This window comes from Manacus candei, unplaced genomic scaffold, assembly GCF_025592945.1.
Source record: "Manacus candei isolate 608988 ecotype Guabito, Panama unplaced genomic scaffold, ASM2559294v1 h1tg000043l, whole genome shotgun sequence".
Lineage (NCBI taxonomy): Eukaryota > Metazoa > Chordata > Aves > Passeriformes > Pipridae > Manacus > Manacus candei.
The window spans coordinates 6,967,805-6,988,041 of NW_026138091.1; the positions used below are offsets into that span (position 1 = coordinate 6,967,805).

Sequence of the window (20,237 nt, forward strand, 5' to 3'; positions counted from 1 at the left end):
GCATAAATGCTCTGGTTTTTTGTTCTGAGGGTTCTGCCACATTATCAGCCAACTAAAATGTTCAGTAGATAAAAGGAAAACATTACAATGGAAAACAAAACAATCCAAACCAGGAAAGTAACCCTTCTCCTAGAGCATTGAAATCCTAAGCAAAAAAAAAAAAGTGTGGGGTTTTTTGAGCTGTGATGTTTTGCTTTGGTTTTGAACTACCAAAATAATACCAAAAATGTGTAAGTTTGCAATATTGCACTTGGCTACCTGCTTAGCAGTATTTTTAATCCTCTGCTTTTAAAGTGTTTAAAGTAACAAGGCAAAAACCTCCCAGAAGTATTCAAATCTTTTGACATGGTATTTGTAATTCCAAAAGCTTCTCTGGAATATCAAAGGAAAAACACAGGCAGTAAAAAATAGCATCCTCCTACCTTTTGGCTACTCCAGGCTTTGAAACAGTACAATGCACATGACCAATCCTAGACTTACTGTGCAACAAAATACACTTTTGGTGTAAAGTCTGTTAATTGTCTGGAAACATTTGTCTGATTTGTCTTTTATTTACATGGATTGAACTAAAGTAGACATTGTTTTTTAATGTGTGTCCTGCATTTTCAGTCAGCCTCGTTTACATTTAAAAATGAGTGCTCTCACTTGGCAGCAGGTGTTAAAAGATACTCTGCACAACTTCTGCCTTTCTGTGCCAGTGTTACTAAAAACCCAGAAGTTCTGACTGTGTCTAATGAGCACTTAAACCAGAGTAGATAAACAGATACAAAAATGTCTAACATTTGCTCACACACATCTATGGAAAAATGTTGTGAGCAAAGAGCAGAGATTTTGAAAATATCAGTTGACAGACCTAGAGTAGAACAGTCTAAGATTACTGGCATATGGAAAGCACCTGTTTATCTGAAGGGAGAACTTTGGAGCCGCTGTTCCAATACAACTACTTTGCTTGGTAAAAAAACAAGAGGCTGAACTTTGGTGTCATAAAATATACTGGTGTTCTAATACCTCCCAAGGCACATTGAAAACAGCTGAAATTTCTGACCACATACCAGATTCTGTATTTAAAGAGAGAAATCTTAGACTTGCTATTTTCTCTCATGCTATGCACAAGACTATGATGCTATTTTTAGGTTTATAGAGCTAGTGCAAAAGAAGGGGCTTTGCACTTGACTTCTCTCATGGGTAGTTGTAGTAAAGTGAAGGCAAAACAGAACTCCTCTATTTATCCATAATATCCTGTCTTATGGAAAACACACTCAAGAAAAACAGGACCAAGACAGTACTTTATACAGCATCATGAAAGATGTTAGATTTGACAGCACTGAGCATTTGCAGAATTAATCCTTGCAAAAAGACAATTTTAAAAAGCACCTTTGAGGAAAGCAGGAAAGAAACAGCTTTGATAAGTCATTTGCTAGTACTGGCTGCCTCAGTGCAAGGTGTTAAGCTGGGTCCCTTCCAGGCCTCCATTGTTGCAACTGAACGCACTTCTAATTTGTTTGCACAATGGCAAAAAAGAACATTACAGATGAGTAACTCTCACCTCAGTAGCGCACAACACAAGGTGTCCTTTCAAACACATCTTGGCCTATGCAATATTTCCTTGAAAAACACCACAAAACTAGCTCCCAGCAGAGGTGCTGGGTGTCTGAACTGCTTGGCTCAAACTGCTCTGGACTGGGAGTTGCCTACTAGCTACTGCAGGAATCTCTTTTATCTACTTACACATCAAGAGGAAAATAATTCCTCCAGAACAGGGTAGTCCTCAGTTCCCAGTACTAAACCTGTCTTCTGAACAGCAAAGCACAGTGTGTCTGTGATCTGTGTCAAGCCTCTAACTTTCAGCACAGTCTGTGCTTGCATCACACTCTGGGTAAGAGAGTTGTTGGGAAGATGTAAAACAATGGCCCTCTGCTTCCCACCATCTGTAAGGTTCCTGCACCTACCGTTTTGCCACCTCACTTCAGGCAACCAAGATGAACTACATGGATAGGTAAGGAGAGATTTTATATTACAGTGAAAAGTTCTTTCATATTCTGAGCTGCTCTAAAAATAGGTTTTTGAGAACTATGCAAATTTTAAAACAACTGCATTTGCCCTCTCTTTTTGCCCTCCATCTGGATGGATGATTCTGCTGCTGAACCAGCCAAAACACAGGAGATTTCTTTTGCCAAGTTGTACTTCTAGTAGCACGTAACTGCTGTAGGCAGAGACACGACGCAGTTACTTGTGTGGTCAGGAACTTGACTGACTCCGCTATCTTCAAAGGCCTTTGATCCATCTCACCCTGGCTAAGTGCTGGACTATTTGGTATTAACTTGGCATTGCCAAGTGCATACACAGCTGTAGTGTGGTTGTTGCACATACCAAGCTGCGAGGTCTCACATAAACCAGCCTTCAAAGCACTGGCTGAGCCACTACCTTCTCCTCTGCTGCAGGGCCGCAGTGCCCAGGGAAGCGCCACGAAGACCAAGGTGAGCAGCACAGCAGCTTCCTTCTACCAATTCAATTAGGGAGGATTAAACTGGTTTTGAAATCACAAAATAAGTACCAGAAAATTAAACACACGTTACTGGAGGAAACCACTAAAAAGTCATCAAAGATAAGAAGGAGTGAAATGCGTTTCCTGTGGAGCGCAGACCAGGGTATCACCTCCAGCCTTGCTGTATTTGCCTCGTGTTTCTGTGAGGTATTTTTTTTTTCTAGAAGGAAACTTCTGGCCTATGGGTTTTCCCACCCAGCACCACTATGTGCCCATGGCTGCATTCCTTCTGTGGTGGATTCGGCTCCATGAGGGGATCTGAAAATCCTGCCATTGTGAGACAAAACGTGGCGGCCCCATTGCCCTTGGCTCCCTTCCTCTTCTTCCAGGCAAACCTTCATTTACAGCTGTGTCTGCCCACAGCATTTATTGCTGCTGTACAAGGAAATCCATTTGGCTTCAAAGCAATCACAACACCAGCATCAGGTAAAGGAAAAACCAAACACGCCACGAAACTGAGTATTGCCAACTTCAACTTTAATAACTGAACCATCGCTTTTTTGCCATTTCAGTAATAACTTTAAGGGGAATAAAAACTTCCCTACAAAAATAAAACTAAGCTTGTCAAAATTATAAATAGTTTAAATGTTTGTATTTAAAGACATACATTTTAATGTTTCCCTGCATTCCCCCTCCCCCTATCATTTAATCATTCTGGTACCATCATACAATTATATGAAAACAGTTTTGCAACAAAAACTTTGATAGTTCAATTTGATGCTAAAATTAAAAAAAAAAAAAAGATAAAACTGACAAGGCATGACCATTTCTTTTAAATTAAAGCTGCTGTAATTGCCAGTGTGTAGAACAAAAATGAGAAAAGTTAACCCCACACATGGCATCTTACAATAATTAACTGTGGACTAAGACAAAATTAAAATATAAGTTTATTTTGGTCCCCCACCCCCATCCCCTCCACCCCAAATCAAGACTCATAGTGCATACAACACTGATTGAGGTTTTTGGCTAAAGTAAATGCAGATGTGCCTACTTAAAAAGACTGATCGTTTAGTTCAAGTAAAACCAAAAAATTCACATATTTTTATACTCCACTTTTAAACTCAAACAGTGTTTGAATCTGAGCAACAAATGATTCAATATTGACAGTGATTATGTAATAATTACATAGCTATGGGCAGATACATAAGTAGATGTTAACAATATCCACCGACATGCTGCTGCATTCCTAGAAAAACAAATTGTAACAAAACACAAAAACATTCCCTGAACCATTATAAAGTGTCTCACTTGAAGATAATGTTACTAACTCACACATGCACTACCATGTTACATGTGAAATTAAGAAAACAAGATATGCCTTATATATACTTTATCGTTAGTACTACTCTTAATTTCTCTTAACCCTTTAAAACATTATGATTGTCTCATAAGCTTGCAAATTCTTTTTACCAAAAAAAAAAAAAAAATCTGTGAAGAGTTTTTAAAAAATCTTACTAAGGAAAGGAAACAAAGGCACAATTACATCAAATTAAGGGGAAGAACAGAAGCATCCTGGAGTTTCACACAGTATCCATTAGATGTCACTAAAGTTTTAACAATTCCTTGGGAATTTAAAACAACTTCTGCTGCTCTTCAATCGTTAGCACTCCTCCACTCCCCCACCCCCCCGTATATAACTCATTTCCTCTCTGGCATGATAATGACTAAAGTATCAGTCACTCAAATCTGCCTCATGCTTCTATTGCACACCCACTTCTTTGGTTTCTTTTGAACATGCTTTTTTAGATAAATAACTCTGAAAGACCAACGATTATATTTACACTAAAGTAAAAAGTTTTCTTGCTACATTTTTCCTACTTTTAAATCAAGTAAATCAGCAGTCTGCAGAATTTGGTAATCAGTTTTTCAATTAAGAGCTTAAAAACTTTAAGGGAAAAACCTTCTGAATTACTAAAAGCATAATAAGCTCAGTCATCAACACAGACTTAAATAAATGTTAATTTTCTGCTGAGCTGGGAATATGAACAAGACATTTTACTTTCTTTGCCTGACTGAGCCTTTAACAAAGAAGCAGAGGAAATTATTTTTACCTTTCAGATATGATAATTCAAAATTATCCAGCCTAAAAATGGATTGCTGAGCCAGAGGAAAGATCTGACTTAAAATAAAGACCAAATGCATCTGTAGTTGTAGCTTATGTCTGAACACTCACTAGAGGGGTATTTCTCACAGAGTTATCTGAGACATGGACCGTTTTTCAGAATTCAAGTAAGCAGCTTTTTAGCTTGTCCACACTTTTCAAACCCCCACTATGCGTTTATGGAACCCGCTTCTCCCATAGTGACTTGTATGTGCAGCTTCATTTCCATTCTTACTTAGCTTTTGCTTCTCATTCCTTCCCACTATTTCTATTATCTTTATTTCTTTTCCAGTGTGGATTTACACAGTTAAAAACCATACACTTATTCACAATATTATAAGCATCCTAAACTTTAACCTTGTAGAATTAGTATTTTAACTTCCTCTGTGTAAATACTATTTCCATTTAAAACCAGCCTTCTCCTCTGTCAGCTTCTACAGTTCTCCTCCCTCAACTCTTACCTTCTTTCCAACTTTCTCTTTACCTTCTCCAGAAAGGCCACTTGAAAGCTTTCCACAAATTTCACAGTACAAACCACAAGATCTCGTGTGCCTTTCATCTATAATAGTTCTCTCACAAATTATACAGTAACTATCTGAAAACAGAAAGGTAGTGCAAATCAATTTCATCTGAAAGATAGTTCTCCAACTAATTCTCATTCAGATGGTTTTAATTTTTTTTAACCCATCAATTTGCACATCCTTACTTGTAAAGCTACCATTAAGCAAAGGAGAAAAAAAAAAATCTTATTTCATAGCATCCTAGAAAATTGCTTACAGTTTCACAGCTTGCACCAAGGTAACTTGGAAAACTCTCTAGGAACACAGAGGATTGCAAACTGATGTACAAACATGCAGAATCCCTTACTTGCGGGTGCAAGATGCTAAGTGACCTGGCTTATGGAACTAAGTCTATAGCAAAATTCAGGTACCCTGGCATCACAAAACAGTCTTCTGAATAAGGAAAACTACTCTCTGCTGCTCTTTGTACGTTGGGTTTGGCATGCTATACTGACATTTGGTAGCGTGCATTTTTCCTGAGTGTCCTTTGGCCCCCTTTTAGCCAGGTTTAAACACTCCTCGAAGGGCTTCTTCAAGTTTGCCTCTGTAAGCTGCGTAACGGTTCTTTAAGATCTGCAGTTGGTCGTTTTCCTCTTTGTCCAGTATACGCAAGAAGTTTTGCAGTTCAGGAATACTGAAAGCTTCCCACTGGAAAGACAAAAAGCGAAAAGAATGGATGAGATGAACAGGAAATACACAAGACACAGTATTTTTAAACAAAACACTCAAAAAAATTTCAAGCTGGAACAGTAATGGGCACCCTCCCTGCACCCCTTAGGGAATCGGAAAACATTTTACTCTTTTAAATATTTTTCTGTTCTGCAAGTAACAACACGTCAGTCTAACTACAAATGAAATGTTTGCAAAAGGCACCAAGTAAATTAACAAGAAAAAAACCCCTAAATCTGTTTCCAAGAAGTGGACTGCCTTGTCAGCACGGACCAAACAGACGCCCATCCATGAAATCACACAAGCCCACCGAACTAGCACGGGTGTTGACGTACCATGACTTCTCCAGTTTCATGCTCACGTAGAACAAAACTGAGCATTTCTGTTCTGGGGCCTGCCACCAAGCGCAGGTAGAGGGGATGTTCTCTGTCTGACAGCTTGCATGTATAAACTGCAGGAGAAGGAAATCACAGTAATTATCATCTTTACCAACCATGTTTCAAACAGTTTGAATGACTAACACTAGCTAATGTGAGAAAACTTCGGAGATATGCATGGGTAGCCACAAAATTTACACATTGTATGTGTTAAGTCTACATAACGGTTTTGAACAAATGAGTTTCAGGGAAGAGCTGAGCAGGTGATTGATGGTGACAGTGCAACACTGCATTCACATAGGAATGAAATGGCCTCCAGTCAACACAATACACCATCTGAATACATGCAGGGCAGGGGAAAAAAAAAAAAACAACACAAGAAAAAAATACAACACAGATCTGTTGCTATATCTAAGCTTTTAGACATCAGAGCTGCAGGAACATTATTCTGATACTTTTTTCTCTTAAAAATCTCACACACAAAGTCTAAAAGACAACTCCGCCTGCCTGACATGGTTGGTGTGACTTGACAGCCAGAAACATCTGGACTCCTGAAACTGCTCTCAATGTCCATGGAAGAAGGTGGATTCTAAGTGCAAGAAAACAATGTTGGCAAAACGCACCTTTCCCTAAAAACACCTATTCCATCTTCTTGTCTTCCCAGTAACAACATACAACGAACCCCTAACAGCAGCCAGTGAACTGGGAGAGCCACGTGCACTAACTGACGCTCAGCACCTCGAGAGCTGTCTGCCAGTGCAAGGATCTCAGGCTCCTCAGACACCAGGGTTTCTTTTTTTTAAAAATCTATCCTGTAATTTAATCTCACAACTCTGCAGTGTATAAGGCTAGCTGAAAGTTAGAGCCTTATAACGGGGCATAAAATAAAATGTATAAATGTTTTGACAGGTGACTTTGTCTCTTGGGAATTATCCTGCAACATCCCCAAATCATTTACTCTGTTACACATGCTACTTCTCATAAGGAAAAAAAGAGTGGGACTGTCACCTCCATTTATCTGAGTCCTTCCACCTGGCTTATTTCAAGTATTACTATAGCACAACTCCCTCACCAAGCCCCTCCACTACTGAAATGCCACAAGCTTGGCTTATACCTTGATCTTCCTTGTGACAGCGTTTATAAAGTGCAAACTTCGCGGGGTTGTCAGCCACAAAGAACTTTTTGAGCAAGGCCTCGATAACTTCGCGCACAGTGTTGGTGCTGCTGATGTGCAGGGTATTCACGCAGCCGTCCGGCAAGTAAAAAGCAGTTTCATTATTGCTGTGAGCACACCTCCCCTGGCTCTGGGAAGACTGCACAGTGATTGGTCTGCATAGTTCCATCTGGACTTTGATGAAGCCAGTGTAAATCCCATTTGCGTTCTGCAGCAGAAAGAAAGTACCCGACTGTTAAAATAAGCAATGACCAATTGTGACGTAACAGTGGAGCAGGCAGATTAAAAAACTCGTAGTGAAGAGAATTTAAATGCCACTGCAATACATGACATCTCACAGGAAAGGTATTGTTTCAATAATTCAGTTATTCTTTCTGGTTTATCTGCTGAATATTAATTTTTCTTACTGAATATTACTTTTTTTCTTATTAATAACTGTTGAATTCTAATAATATTAGGACCTCATCAAGCAAAAGATATGACAAACTAGTGGTAAGTTTTCACATTAGGAGAGAACTATGAAGTGAAAAAGACCATTAAACCCATCTTTAACAGATTTTGTGCAGAAATACAGAAATTATCTCCCATGTTTTAGCTGTGCTTGTCAACTTTAAAGCCTTTAACAGCTCAAATCCTGTTGCAATTGAAAAAAAAAACCAACCCAGAATAAATGCCAATCAACATGTGAAATTATTTATTCCAGTTGCTTCTGAAAGACAAAACTGATCAAACCTTACTGAGCCAGAAAGGTTTGGACAATCTGGTTTTAAGCATAGTAAGTCGTGATCCACATGGAAGCACATAACAAAAATTTATTTAGTTCATAGTCATATTTATATGGTTTAGGATATAACAGAATTTTAAAATTTCCATATACACCCACAGGAATACAGACAGTGTAACAACTGAGTAACAGCTTGTTAGGCAGATAGATGTGAGTTTTATTAGTATGGTCTTCAGTAGGCTTGACTGAGTATTTGACCTGGTTCACAATCCTTGGAAATGAGAAGTCTTATGTATTCCAGTCCATATTGTCTGTGTCCTGGGGGCAGGGGGAAAGTCTCCTCATGCTGAAAACCTCTATGACTACTCTGAAAATTAAGTCTCCTGTAATAAATAATGCATATTTCAACTTTCTTCATTGGTTGAGCATCTTGATCGGAGAGATACCAACAAAAATTTATCTACACAAACAAGATAAATGTATCTCTGTTTTTACCATCTGAGCATTTTCATCTAACAAATTTACTTCTTAGTGTCAACTGACAGTTTATTTCAAACACGTTTCAAATTACATCCATTTGTTTTTACTACAATTTGTTTTGATCCATATAAAAGAATTACATGAATAAGAACATTTCGGACATGAGATTTAATTTCCACAATCCAAGGGAACGTCTCTTACAAAATCACTAAAACAGAGACAGTTTGATATGTAAGATGCTGATACTAAAATGATTTACAATGTGCTACGAAGTTACAGCTGAATTGCTCCTATTAAAAATTACAGGAATTCTATGCAAAACTTACCAAGGTCATCTTTAATTTATCGGTGACAGATGAATTATAGCTTTGTATCTTCTCTTTAACTTCTTCTTTACTGAGATAAACATGAGGTTCCCTCTCCTTCTGAACATCCTTCAAAAACAAGAGGCAGCAGTTTTAGAAAACAAAATAAAAATAATTATTTTAAGATTTTGGATATGACCATTCTTAGTCCAAGTGGTAATTATTCCACAGAGGCTCAACATAACAGTAATTAGCCGTACAGCAACATAAAGGATTAACCCGTTAAGCAAATCAAACACAACACTTGGACTGAAGGGAGATGGTTAAATCAACACACCCAAAAGACACTTGTGCCCTTTTTTTGCCAGCTGTTTTCATTCAAATATTAGCAGCAGTGTACAAAACAGCTCAGCTCATTTTATGGCTTGATTTGTTCACGTCAATGCCATGCCATACTGTTAAGAACACTGCTACAATTTTCATGAGATATTAGTTGGTACATCTGAATCAGTAGCTATTTCTGAACAAATGAAGAGTACATATGAAAACAACAGCATAATGTATTAAATAAGTAACACCAACAATCCCAGCATGTGGCAACAACACCACAGCATCCCTGAATTCCAAGGCCACAGACAGTATGTTACAGGGTCACTACCTACAACATGAACCATCACAAGTAACTCTCCAGATACAAAATGTTACACCAATTTTATGTCTTTTCCATGGAGGGAAGGCCTATTGAGATTTTTCAACTGTTGCTTTTATGAGGTTGCTATGGATTTTACTTGCAGCATTAAAACAAATCCCTAGAATTGGATTTTTTCCAAACAAACATTTGTTCCCAATCCATACTCCTGCAGCAAACCAGTGTTATAAATACACTCCGGTTTGTACCACTAGCACAAATGCCATATATAGTATGAAAGAGTTTCAGCTCTCAGCTTTAATGATTTAAGACTTCACTTAGAAAAGGAGAAGCTTTGAAGAACCTTTACGCTTTCAAAAAGAACATCTGAATATTCATTCACTCTATGGACAAACAGCTGAGTCACAGTGTTCCATCTGTCCTCACAAGCACATCCCAGCAGAGCTTATCCTGAGAAAGGATTTCCCTGACTTCAGTGGCCAGTCTTGTATCACAGTCTACTGGACACTACTCGGCACACACCTTTGCAGGCACTTCAGTTTGCCAGCACGACCTCGAAGATGAGCACATCTGCTGTGGCACTGGAAGCTTCCATTTACCAGAAAGAATCTGCAGAACTTTTTATGTCTCCTAATTTAAAACCAGCTACTTTTAGCTCTTCTGGGTTTAGTTTTTCTTTTCCTATATGGCATTTCACTAAATGACATGCTGGAGCAGACTTTTTTCCCATAGCTATAAAAAGAAAGGTGTGGTCTGAATGGGGAACTGCAAGTCAGAAACCCTGAATTCTGATCTGAGCTCAGATACTGATTTCCTGCATGACACAGAGAACATACCTTTATTTCACAGGTAAGGAAACCAAGGCAAAAAAGAACACTAGTGAAATACAACTCTATTAGTTCCTTAAGCACAACTCTAAGATTGTGTAGCATCTTGCACAGTTGCCAGATCCCACCTAATATATTACAAATACCAGATTACTGAACGTATTCAAAATTCAAATCTCTATTCTTGGCAGAGAAATGAAGCCTTCTTGCTCTTTTATTTTTCACCTTCCCCCTCCCCAAAACTGCCGTAACAAGGACAGACACAGCTTCATCTAAACTGCCCACTTCATCTCTCCAAAGGCTATTATAGCTTTGTAGTATTTTATTCAGGGGGAAACAAAGCAGCCACAGAAGGAAAAAAAGAAGTGGATGCTAAAGGGACAGGAAACAGTCTGCAGGCCTCTGGCATTGGCATATGATGCATTTCAAGAACTGAAGCTTTAACTTGGAACGTTCCTAGTCTGTCTAACCGCAGACAAACCCCTCATATAGACACCAGCCAAGACTCACCTCTCAGAGACAAGCACATTGTGGAGTACATCCCTCTCCAATCTGTTAATACTACTGATATCGAACTTCCAATAATGGACACCTCAGTTTTAATATTTATTATTAATTCTGATATTTATTATTATTCTGATTGTTCAAGCAGGTACCTACCCTGTTGGAGCCGACTGTCACCATGCTTACTGAAGTCATCCACAACATCCACTATCATCAAGCAAAAACACTAACCAGGAAAGAAGAAAAAACTCACCTTTCCTGTGTTCAAATCTCAAACTTTGTATAAGAAATAATTAACAAATTAACAACCACTTCCATTAACTTCTGTGCACCTTGAAGTTTAATTTCTCAAAAAGGACTTTTATCAACTTAGATGACAAAAAGAATCTATTGCCTTTAATGGTAATGGCATAGGGTAAGTTCACAAGACTGACAGCTGGGTATTAAAACAAACAAACAAACAAACCCCCAAAAACCAAACAAACAATCCCACCTTGGTGAATTAGTAAGTACAAACAGATAGCAAGAAACTTTCTCCTGTTTTCATACAAGAGAGTTTTCAGGTACATTTCTGTTCTCCCAAGATGACATATTTTTCTAACAAAGTGACAGATATTTGGTCTGGTTGGAAAAGACACAAGCCCATGAGATCACTCCAGTCCTGGGCCTTGGCCATGGAACCAGCCATGACAGGCAAAACCCAAGCACAGCACCCAAGCAAGCTAATTTCCAACAGACTTGCTCTGGTGATGACTTGCAGTCAACCCTGTCAGGTGTGGCTCTGCCTATGGGTCGTGGGGCGTCACCGGTGCAGCCGTCATTCACTCACTCAACTGAGTTAGACATGATTCCATACTTGGACATACCACAGGAACTTCCGCCTTCTTGCAGTGGCACTAGAGGCTGGGCAATTTTGGCAAAGCTTAATTAAGCACGCAGAAAACACGTCTCTGTGTTTACACAAAAGCTGAGAGTACCTCCTTCTGAGCTATAACTCATTTTCTAAACAACCAAAGCCTGTGCCTCGACTAATTTTAACAGTATGTAGATTATATAAACATATGAACTAAATACAAAGAAGGGCTACAGGGATTAAAACAAATAAATAGAGCCAAAATCATTCAAGAAAAACACTATACATAATAGGCAGAAACGGTGTTTACCTTAATCATCATTTTCATCCCAGTCCACCATCTCTGACCATCAAGACCACTGACAGCAAACAGTGAAGCCACGTGTCCCAGGACACAAAACAGCTTGATGGCCACTGGAAACCTAAGCCTGAGATCTTCATTAATTAATTTGGAGATACCCTCCTGCTCCCAAACAAAAGCTCTAAACACTCCAACTGCTCACACATCAAGACACATAACTTCAAACAAGCAAAGAAAAACTCACCACTAGTTAGACAGCAGCACTTACAGAAAAATCACATTGCTGTCACACAGTTTACTGTCCCACATGACTGCTGTCAAGTGAAAGCCAACAAAAGAACACCTCACTAGGTTTATTATGATCAAGAGAGCCTCAGCCCACCATGATTCACTGGGTCAGCTGCTCTTAGTGGGTATTATTAAGCAGAACAAGCAGATTTGAGGCACCTGTGTATTCAAATTTTCCCCAATTATACTTAACCAACGTGCAAAGAGAAGCCGACAAGATGTTATACAGGTTTTTTTTCCTCCAACTTTCCTGGAGCTGAATTGCTCTCAGTATATGCTGGCACTTAAATTTTGACATACAGCTTTGTTTTAGCCATGTTAGAAGTTAAAATATGTAAGTCTTCTTCCACCAGCATACTTAGGTGGGTGGAAAAAGACTTGGCAACTCATTTTGAAATAACAGATCCTTCATATCAGGACCCACTAAAAGAAAAGTCATCCTCTGCTAACTTGCTTCTGTCTAACAGATTAAATTCCACTTTGTTATCTCAGCAGGTAAATGTATTACTTGTGAAGACCTTGAGTCATCCAATACAACAGCAGAGTAACAGCAGTAATTAATTAATCTCTACCATGCTTTACAATGTGCTTCTAACACCTTGCTCCTGAAATGGCTACCAAGCGGTTGAAGCCACACCTGCTCAGGGTGCAACTACAGGGAATGCCATTACTCACTCCAAAGTCAGCTGTTTGAAACAAAGGAGCCTGGGCATTTTGGAGGTGAGACATGGCACAGCTTCTTGAAGTCAGTTGCGCTGCTGAGGCGCGAGGGGAGCGCGATTCAGCTCCAGGCCGATTCAGATGCAGCTGATTCATCTCCAGCTCCCTACAAAACGCCCAGCACACGCCTCACAATGCCTGTATGCTGGGAATTGTGAAATGTCTTCCTTCAAAAGTTAGGCCTGGTGGTGAGTTTCCTAACCACAGATCCTTGCGTATGTCACAGCAGCAGAGTGAAGTATAAGCACAACCAGCAGAGCAGTTCACACTGTGTCTTCTGTCAGCCAAGACCTAGACACTGCTGGGATTAACAACAGCACTTCCGGGTGCTACTGTTCAAACAAGGAACTTACTCTATAAAACAATGCACAAATTTTTCAATGTTATTTTTGTAAAAATAAAATAAAATATATAGAACTGAAGCTAAGTGTGACACTTCTATCACTTAGACAAATTATACTCTCAGTAATGTCTGCCATGTTTCCCTTTCTCTACCAGGCCCAAGGAAGTGTTTTCCCCATCAGAACTCCCTAGTCTCCTTCCATTCCCCGCTCCTCATGTAATCTGCTACTTCCTCGGCCCAGCACAAATATAGAAGATAAAAACTAATCTCAAGGAGACAGTTGAATACATGAGAATCCATACAGATAAGGACCAACACAGTAATTCTAGTCCGAGCCACTAACTTTTACGAAAATCATGCTGTCCTTTCCAGCACTTAGAGTGTACACCACTGGCAGCCATTTGTATAAAAGCCATTTCTCAGGTCAACCAAAGCAGCATTTATTCTCAAATGAAATTCCTCACCAACAGCTGCCAGTAAGAGGGAAATGAGGCAAGTGCTTTCATTTTCCCAAGGGGAATAGCTGGTCTTTCATTAGAGCTCATGATGCAATGCCTCTTCACAGTTGAGCTTCCTCTCAACAAAAAGGGCAGAAAATGTTTTTTCTTTATCACCTCCACCCCCCATGCTCATCCCATTTATTGTAGCGCAGATGTTTAGAGAAGCAGCACTCTCTTTTCAAACATTTATGCTCACTGCAAAGGCCTAGCTGAGACTAGCTCAGCATGAATCCTCAAGAAACACAACTAAAACTGCACAAATTACAATTAAAGTGAAGTGCAAATCAACTTGTGGTCCCGAAAAAGAAGAATCATATCACATCAGGGACTTTATGAAAGTCCAAGTCTCACGGTTGCTGCCAAACCCTATTCCTTCAGGCAGTAAGAAAGGGCTAATAAACTCAACAGCTAGCAATCTGCTATGGGATGAGGCTGAGAAAAAGTTCCACAAACAAAGAAAACTCCAAAGCCATGAAGCCTGTTTCCCCTCAGGATCCTTGCCTTGAGAGTCAGATGCATGGCTTCCCCAAACTGCTACTGCAGTATTCTATTTATAGAGGGATACAAAAAAAGTCTCTCTCTTCTATCCAACATATTATTTTCAAAAAGCTTCAAGAAATTAGCATTTATTGAGGAATGGGGAACCAAATTCCTCCTAAATACTCTTAATATTTCAGCTTGGAAGACAAAGAAAAATTATAATGGATGAAAAGTTAAACCTATCCCTGGAACACATATAAAGTATTTTTATAAGAAATCTGAAGAACCAAAGACCTATGGGAACTCAAGCCAACTTTTAAGACATATCAGAGTTCCTATCTCCAGCTTTCCCATTTATCCCTCATATACAGTGACCATGATTCAGTCAGATGAGTGAAGATGCCCTGATCTTGCTATAAATTGTGGCCAGGAATAATTTTTGAAACAAAGCACTGAGGGTTTGACAAATGAGAAATGCAGCCTAATACACATTTTTTTAAAAAAGTCTTGTTTAGTCATAAAAATTTCAGCTAGTGCACCCTACTTATATCACGTTTATATCAGAGAAGGGATTTAACTAATGGTGCTATCATACAACAAAGAAAGCCCAACAGAGAATACAGGAAGGAAAATAGAGAAAGGGAATTCTGATCTCAGCTGTTGCTCCTTCTACAAGCAAGAACATTCTCTTTTCTACAGTCTGTCAGCATTCCCACAGGAAAGAAAGAAATTGAAACCTTGCAATTAAACTATTTTGAAACACATTTTGCTTCTCCCTCATCCTAACTTCTAAGAGCAGAGCAGCTTTGCCAGTGACAGCAATCTCTCCTTCCACCCTGGGGCAAGCCTGAACTTAGGATATGTGCTCTTCCTTCATCTGGAACCCAGGTAGAGACACTGGTCACATCCATCCACAAATAGCCAGTCAGAGACACTAGTAGCCAGAAAGGTATGGAGAAGACCAAATGGGGGCAGGGTAACCAGGGAGAAGCATTAACATCCAAACAGCTCCAAGCATTGCACCTCACCACACGGCTGCACCTTGAAATGTTTGCATCCTCCTGAATAGGGTGAGTTTGCTCTCTAGGTCAGGGCAAGGGGAATTTTTCTAACTGGATGGATGTGGGCAGAATAATCTCTGTATCTTCTTGTGATACGTTTGCTTTCTGCACTCAGTAAGATCCAGTTCCCCCAGTGGCACATAGGGCAAGGAAGCAGTCTCTTTTTTAGAAAAACATTTTGTTTTTCTAAGCAGGTTTGGCTGACCTGAATCTTAAACAATTATCCTGACAGTCAGAGAGAGTTCAAGAATATCCTGCATCATGTCCTCCTGAGGGAGCAAGAGAAGTGGCACCCTCCCAGGTGAGGGGTATGAGGGGTACGGTGCATCCACTCTGATATTCTGCCTTCAACAGCAGCAAAAACAAAGGCTATTTCAAGCAAGCACGTGAGCCTTTTCTGCAGCCTCTCTGCTGGCATCCACAAGTGTTGTAGCAGGAATTCAGAGGGCACCTCCCTTCCGAGTCTATTTAGTGTCCATTTATGGACATAGGCACTGATGCCTATGCATGCACATAAACCCTTTTTGAACCTGCCAACACTGCCTGTCCCTACACTTCCTGTGGCAGCAAGTTCCAGACATTCATGACTGCTGTGTGAAGAAGTACTGCCATCTGCTTTAAGCTGATCTTCTACTAAGACAACTTCTCTTAAACACATTGAGTACCCCTTAATCCTAATATGGCAGGACCTCGTGAACTCGAGTTTCACATTCGGTTTACACATTACCTTTGTGATTTGGTAAGCCACAATCACACACACTTCCTTTTTTTCTTCCCCAAAGTGAGGAGCCTTGAACTCCTTAATCTTTACTAAGATTAAGTAGCTCCATCCTCTCAATCATTTTACAGAGGGGTGAGCCCTTCCTGGGATGTGGGGACCAGAGCTGCATCACAACTTGTGACCTAAGTACACCAAAGCTTAGGTGCTCTTTGTTTACACATCTTGCATGCTACAGGTCTATAAAAATCTTTATCTGTGATGCAATGTGAAAAGTCTCCCTTCCAATGCTCTTCCATAGTGGTTAAAGAAATCTCCATGCAACTACCACAGCTTATAATTTTATCATAATTTTACAAGGTACAGGCATTACAGGTAATAAGTTACTTGCAGACTATTTTCAGTTTTTCCACCATGAGGCTAGGCATGCTAATGAAAGCACTGAATGACAAAGTAAAGTATTATGGCTCCTGGCTGACTCCCCTGATGTAAACACTCAGATGTTTACATGGTGAATATTTTTAAGCAGCAGAGAAACAAATTAAGAACTGTGACTTCCCTTTACTCCTTTTAAGAAATTATTTTCCTTCAGAGGCAATACAAACACAGTTCATATTCAGGAATTGTGAAAGGAAGGCTAGAAAAAGGAAACTATTTGTTAGTGACATTAACACTGCTGTTTAAGTTTCATTTAAGTTTATCATGACCTCACCTCTGAAAACCCCTAGTTACAAACCCTGTCATACCCTACATGGCTGTACTTCAACTATTGGGATGCAACCCAGTTCACAAAAAACCAGTCATCTGTTTAAAGTGAAAACCAACTACACAAATAATAGTAACTGAGGTTTAGCATTACATTTTGTCTGCAAAGACACTACAGATTTTACACGTATGTGTACATTTTTCCCCCCTCCATATTATGACATATTTTTAAAGAAATATATTACGTGATTTAAAAAAAATTCAACAGCTGTTTCAGTTTTGCACATTTCAGTAAAACTAGATGTAAGAAACATCACAAACAGTAAATCTCCTTCAGGTCTCCTCTCTAGAAAGTGTGAGTTTTATCTGCTGGCTAATTTAGCTCATAAGAGATTTAATGAACTAAAATGGATTACCAGCCTCTGTGAATTGTACAACAAAATCAAGCTTTTAACAGACAGTTAGGAAACCAGTTTATACAAAGTATTGTATTGAAAACTAATTAGTATATCTTGAAGGTTAAGTATGGTCTGGAACCCAGGCTATTAAAACAAGTAGCGATCAAACACTTAAGTGGTATTAGCGCTCTGGGTTGTTACACCACAGTATTTGCATGTGACCCTGCAATGCAAGAATACAACATGCTCCATATCCAACAGAAGGAAGGAAAGGGTTGTTTGCAACGACAACCTTCCCAGTCTTCAAATGTAGCTACCTACATTTTACATTAAAATTGGTACTGGAAACCAACCAGCCATTCCTGGGGAAGCACAAGCCCCATGCTCGGCCAAGGCATGCAGGCTTCTCCCTGTGCTTACTGCCAGCACTGTCCACTCTGAGGCAAGCTCAGTCATGGGCCTTGTCTCAGCAGAAGCTGGGCAACGTCCCAGCTTTTGCCAAGTGTGTCAGACACCATTTTATCTTTAGAGCAACATTCCCTTCCTGGGCTCGGTTGGGTAGTTCAAAGATTGTGTCACCAAATTATTTTTTAAGCCTCCTGACAAAATCTGCCCGTATCAAGGAAAGGCAACAACTTCATAACGAGGCCCAGCCTTAGGGCTGGTGTTAGACAGAAATGGTGAGTCTGCACATGGTCACAGTCCCACCAACCAAGTCATTTTTATTTGGATTTGTTCCACTTCAAAGCAATTAAAAAACACAAACCTCAGAAATGCACAGTAACCATTCTCATCGAGGAAACATCATGCAATGCACTCACTGGCTCTTCGGACATAGAGCAACCCTGACAGTTTTCCCTCACTGTGGACACTGCAGTGAAAACAATGTTCAGAAAGAGGTCCAGTCTTGTCAAGAAGATACTGGCCATGGGGAGGATGTAGGGGGGAGTATATTGTTTGAAGAACACACAGTCTTCAAATTCAAAAAGTTACTGTTACTGTCTTTATCAACCTGGCACTGATATCACATTTGAAACTTTTCTGAAAGGAAAAAGCCCTCCTCCACCACACATGCATCTCAAAACCCCACAAAATTAAGGAAGTACAACTCTCTCTTTTTCAAATGAAGTCTGCATTTGAAAGGCCCCAAAAGCCCATAACAATAATTTTGGGGAGGGGGGCTGGGAGACGTTCAAAGTTGTAAGCAATCACTGGTATCTTCAGTAAAATACACAACCTCTAAGCCAAAGTAGCAGAAGTATCTTCTTAGTAGGTTAAATATGATCACGATAAAACCACTGCATGCATTTAAAATCAAGTTATGTAACTGCTGCTTCATATATATACAAAACAGTAAGCTAAAAACTAACTCCATCTAAAATCCAATAAAGTTTACAGTGACTGTAGCTCTACTTCAAGTTAGGTTTTTATTAAGTAAGTCCATAAGAAATATTTTTACACCAATACTACATCTCTCACTGCACTCTACACAGTTTCCACAAAATATTAAAAAACCAGTCTCTTCAAAGAGGCATCCAAATTAGATATTTCACATAGAACAGACAAAAGGAGGCACTCCTGCAGTCTAGCCTGCATGAAAAATTTCTTTCACACTCCAGAGAATTTGTATCACCTGCCACATTTAATTAACCATTAAAACTGTAATGACTGCACCCTTCTGTAAGTCTTTATATTAGCATGTTTTATTAAAAATCTGATAGTATTGAAATGGTATTTCTAAAGCAGCAAACTACAATCATTAGCTTTACCTACTACTGCCTGATCTAATCTGGCAAAAATTCAAGAGAGAGAAGAGGAGAGGGGGCAAACTAGGCAACCATCTCAGTACTGCCACCTTGTACTACTGTAGTGTCAAATTAAGTTGACCTTAATGATAGGATTTTACCTCTCTTTTGTATCCCCAGCCTTGAGAGGTCAAATGCTTAAAAATAAAAACCAGAACCCCCTGGTCAAGTACCTATCTCAAGGCTGCACCCTTCGTTCAATTTGACCGGAGTTCCAGTTTGAACTTAGCAAAGCTTCAGAGCTCAGATTTGACTGCTCCTCCAGTAAGAAGGAAAATAAAAGGCTTGAACCAATCTTGGATTCAACTTTGCTGCAGCTCTCTGGTTAAAGTTATTCCTCTCACCTTGCAGACGATGAATGCAGCAGAGCATTCATGGCTCACACAAGAAGAAACTGGTAAGGGCAGTGGGGGCTGCTGGCCTTAGCCATTCAGCCCCATGCCACCACCCGAAGGCCATGTCCTGTTCACATTGATAAGGTGGTACTCGATCCTTAGATCTCTGTATTGTGAGGTAACCGACCAACTGATTCAGCAAGATTATGTCTTGAATAAACTCATCAGCGTGGTAATGCTAATCTGCTTCTGAGGGGTTTTCATCTCATTTTTCTATCACCTGTTTGTTTTTTTTTTACTACTCACTCGCACATTTAACAGGCTACCAAGCACTTCAGTTGCAAGCAGAGCAGGACTGACAAAGGGATAAGGTTTCCTTAAAACTCCTACATTCTCTAAAAAGACAGATGAGACATATTATTGGCATTACAAAAACTGAAAACTGCCACCAACTTATTTGTCTCAACCCTTTTTGCAAAAATATGCTTGCTGCCCAGTTTCAGTATGAATTTATTTTACAGAACACACACATTTATTTCTTACAAATGAATCTAGATGCCTTCCATGCTGGGACAATTTAAAAGATAACTGCTTTTAGCCATATGCCTGCTCCTCTGCTGGATGCTATCACTGTCTAAGAAACCAGTGTTAGCAGTCACAGTCCAGTAACAGACTCCTTTCTTAATTAGAATGAACATGGTAATTTTTTTCTTTTTACAGGTGAAAAAGAACAAGATAAACAAATTGAAAACAGAAGAATTAGCAAAGGTTTTATTTTTGTACAGGTTAAAAAGAAGCCACAGATACATAAACAA

General features: G+C 39.5%; 1 protein-coding gene across 6 annotated transcripts in view; it reads right to left on the reverse strand.

Annotated features, from left to right (window-relative positions):
- Positions 1 to 3,001: 3,001 nt before the first annotated feature.
- The window catches only part of RASSF3 (Ras association domain family member 3), a 106,173-nt gene continuing 88,937 nt past the window's right edge, over positions 3,002 to 20,237 (reverse strand). For 5 of the 6 annotated variants that reach the window (XM_051795853.1, XM_051795849.1, XM_051795847.1 and 2 more), the window contains 4 exons: positions 8,957 to 9,064; positions 7,367 to 7,634; positions 6,211 to 6,326; positions 3,002 to 5,854 (listed from right to left, as the gene is read on the reverse strand). In XM_051795853.1, the coding sequence (XP_051651813.1) occupies positions 5,705 to 5,854; positions 6,211 to 6,326; positions 7,367 to 7,634; positions 8,957 to 9,064 (642 nt within the window). In that variant the 3' untranslated portion in view covers positions 3,002 to 5,704. Of the gene's footprint in view, positions 5,855 to 6,210; positions 6,327 to 7,366; positions 7,635 to 8,956; positions 9,065 to 13,032; positions 13,327 to 20,237 lie in introns of those variants that run through there. The other variant, XM_051795851.1, reaches the window with a different exon arrangement.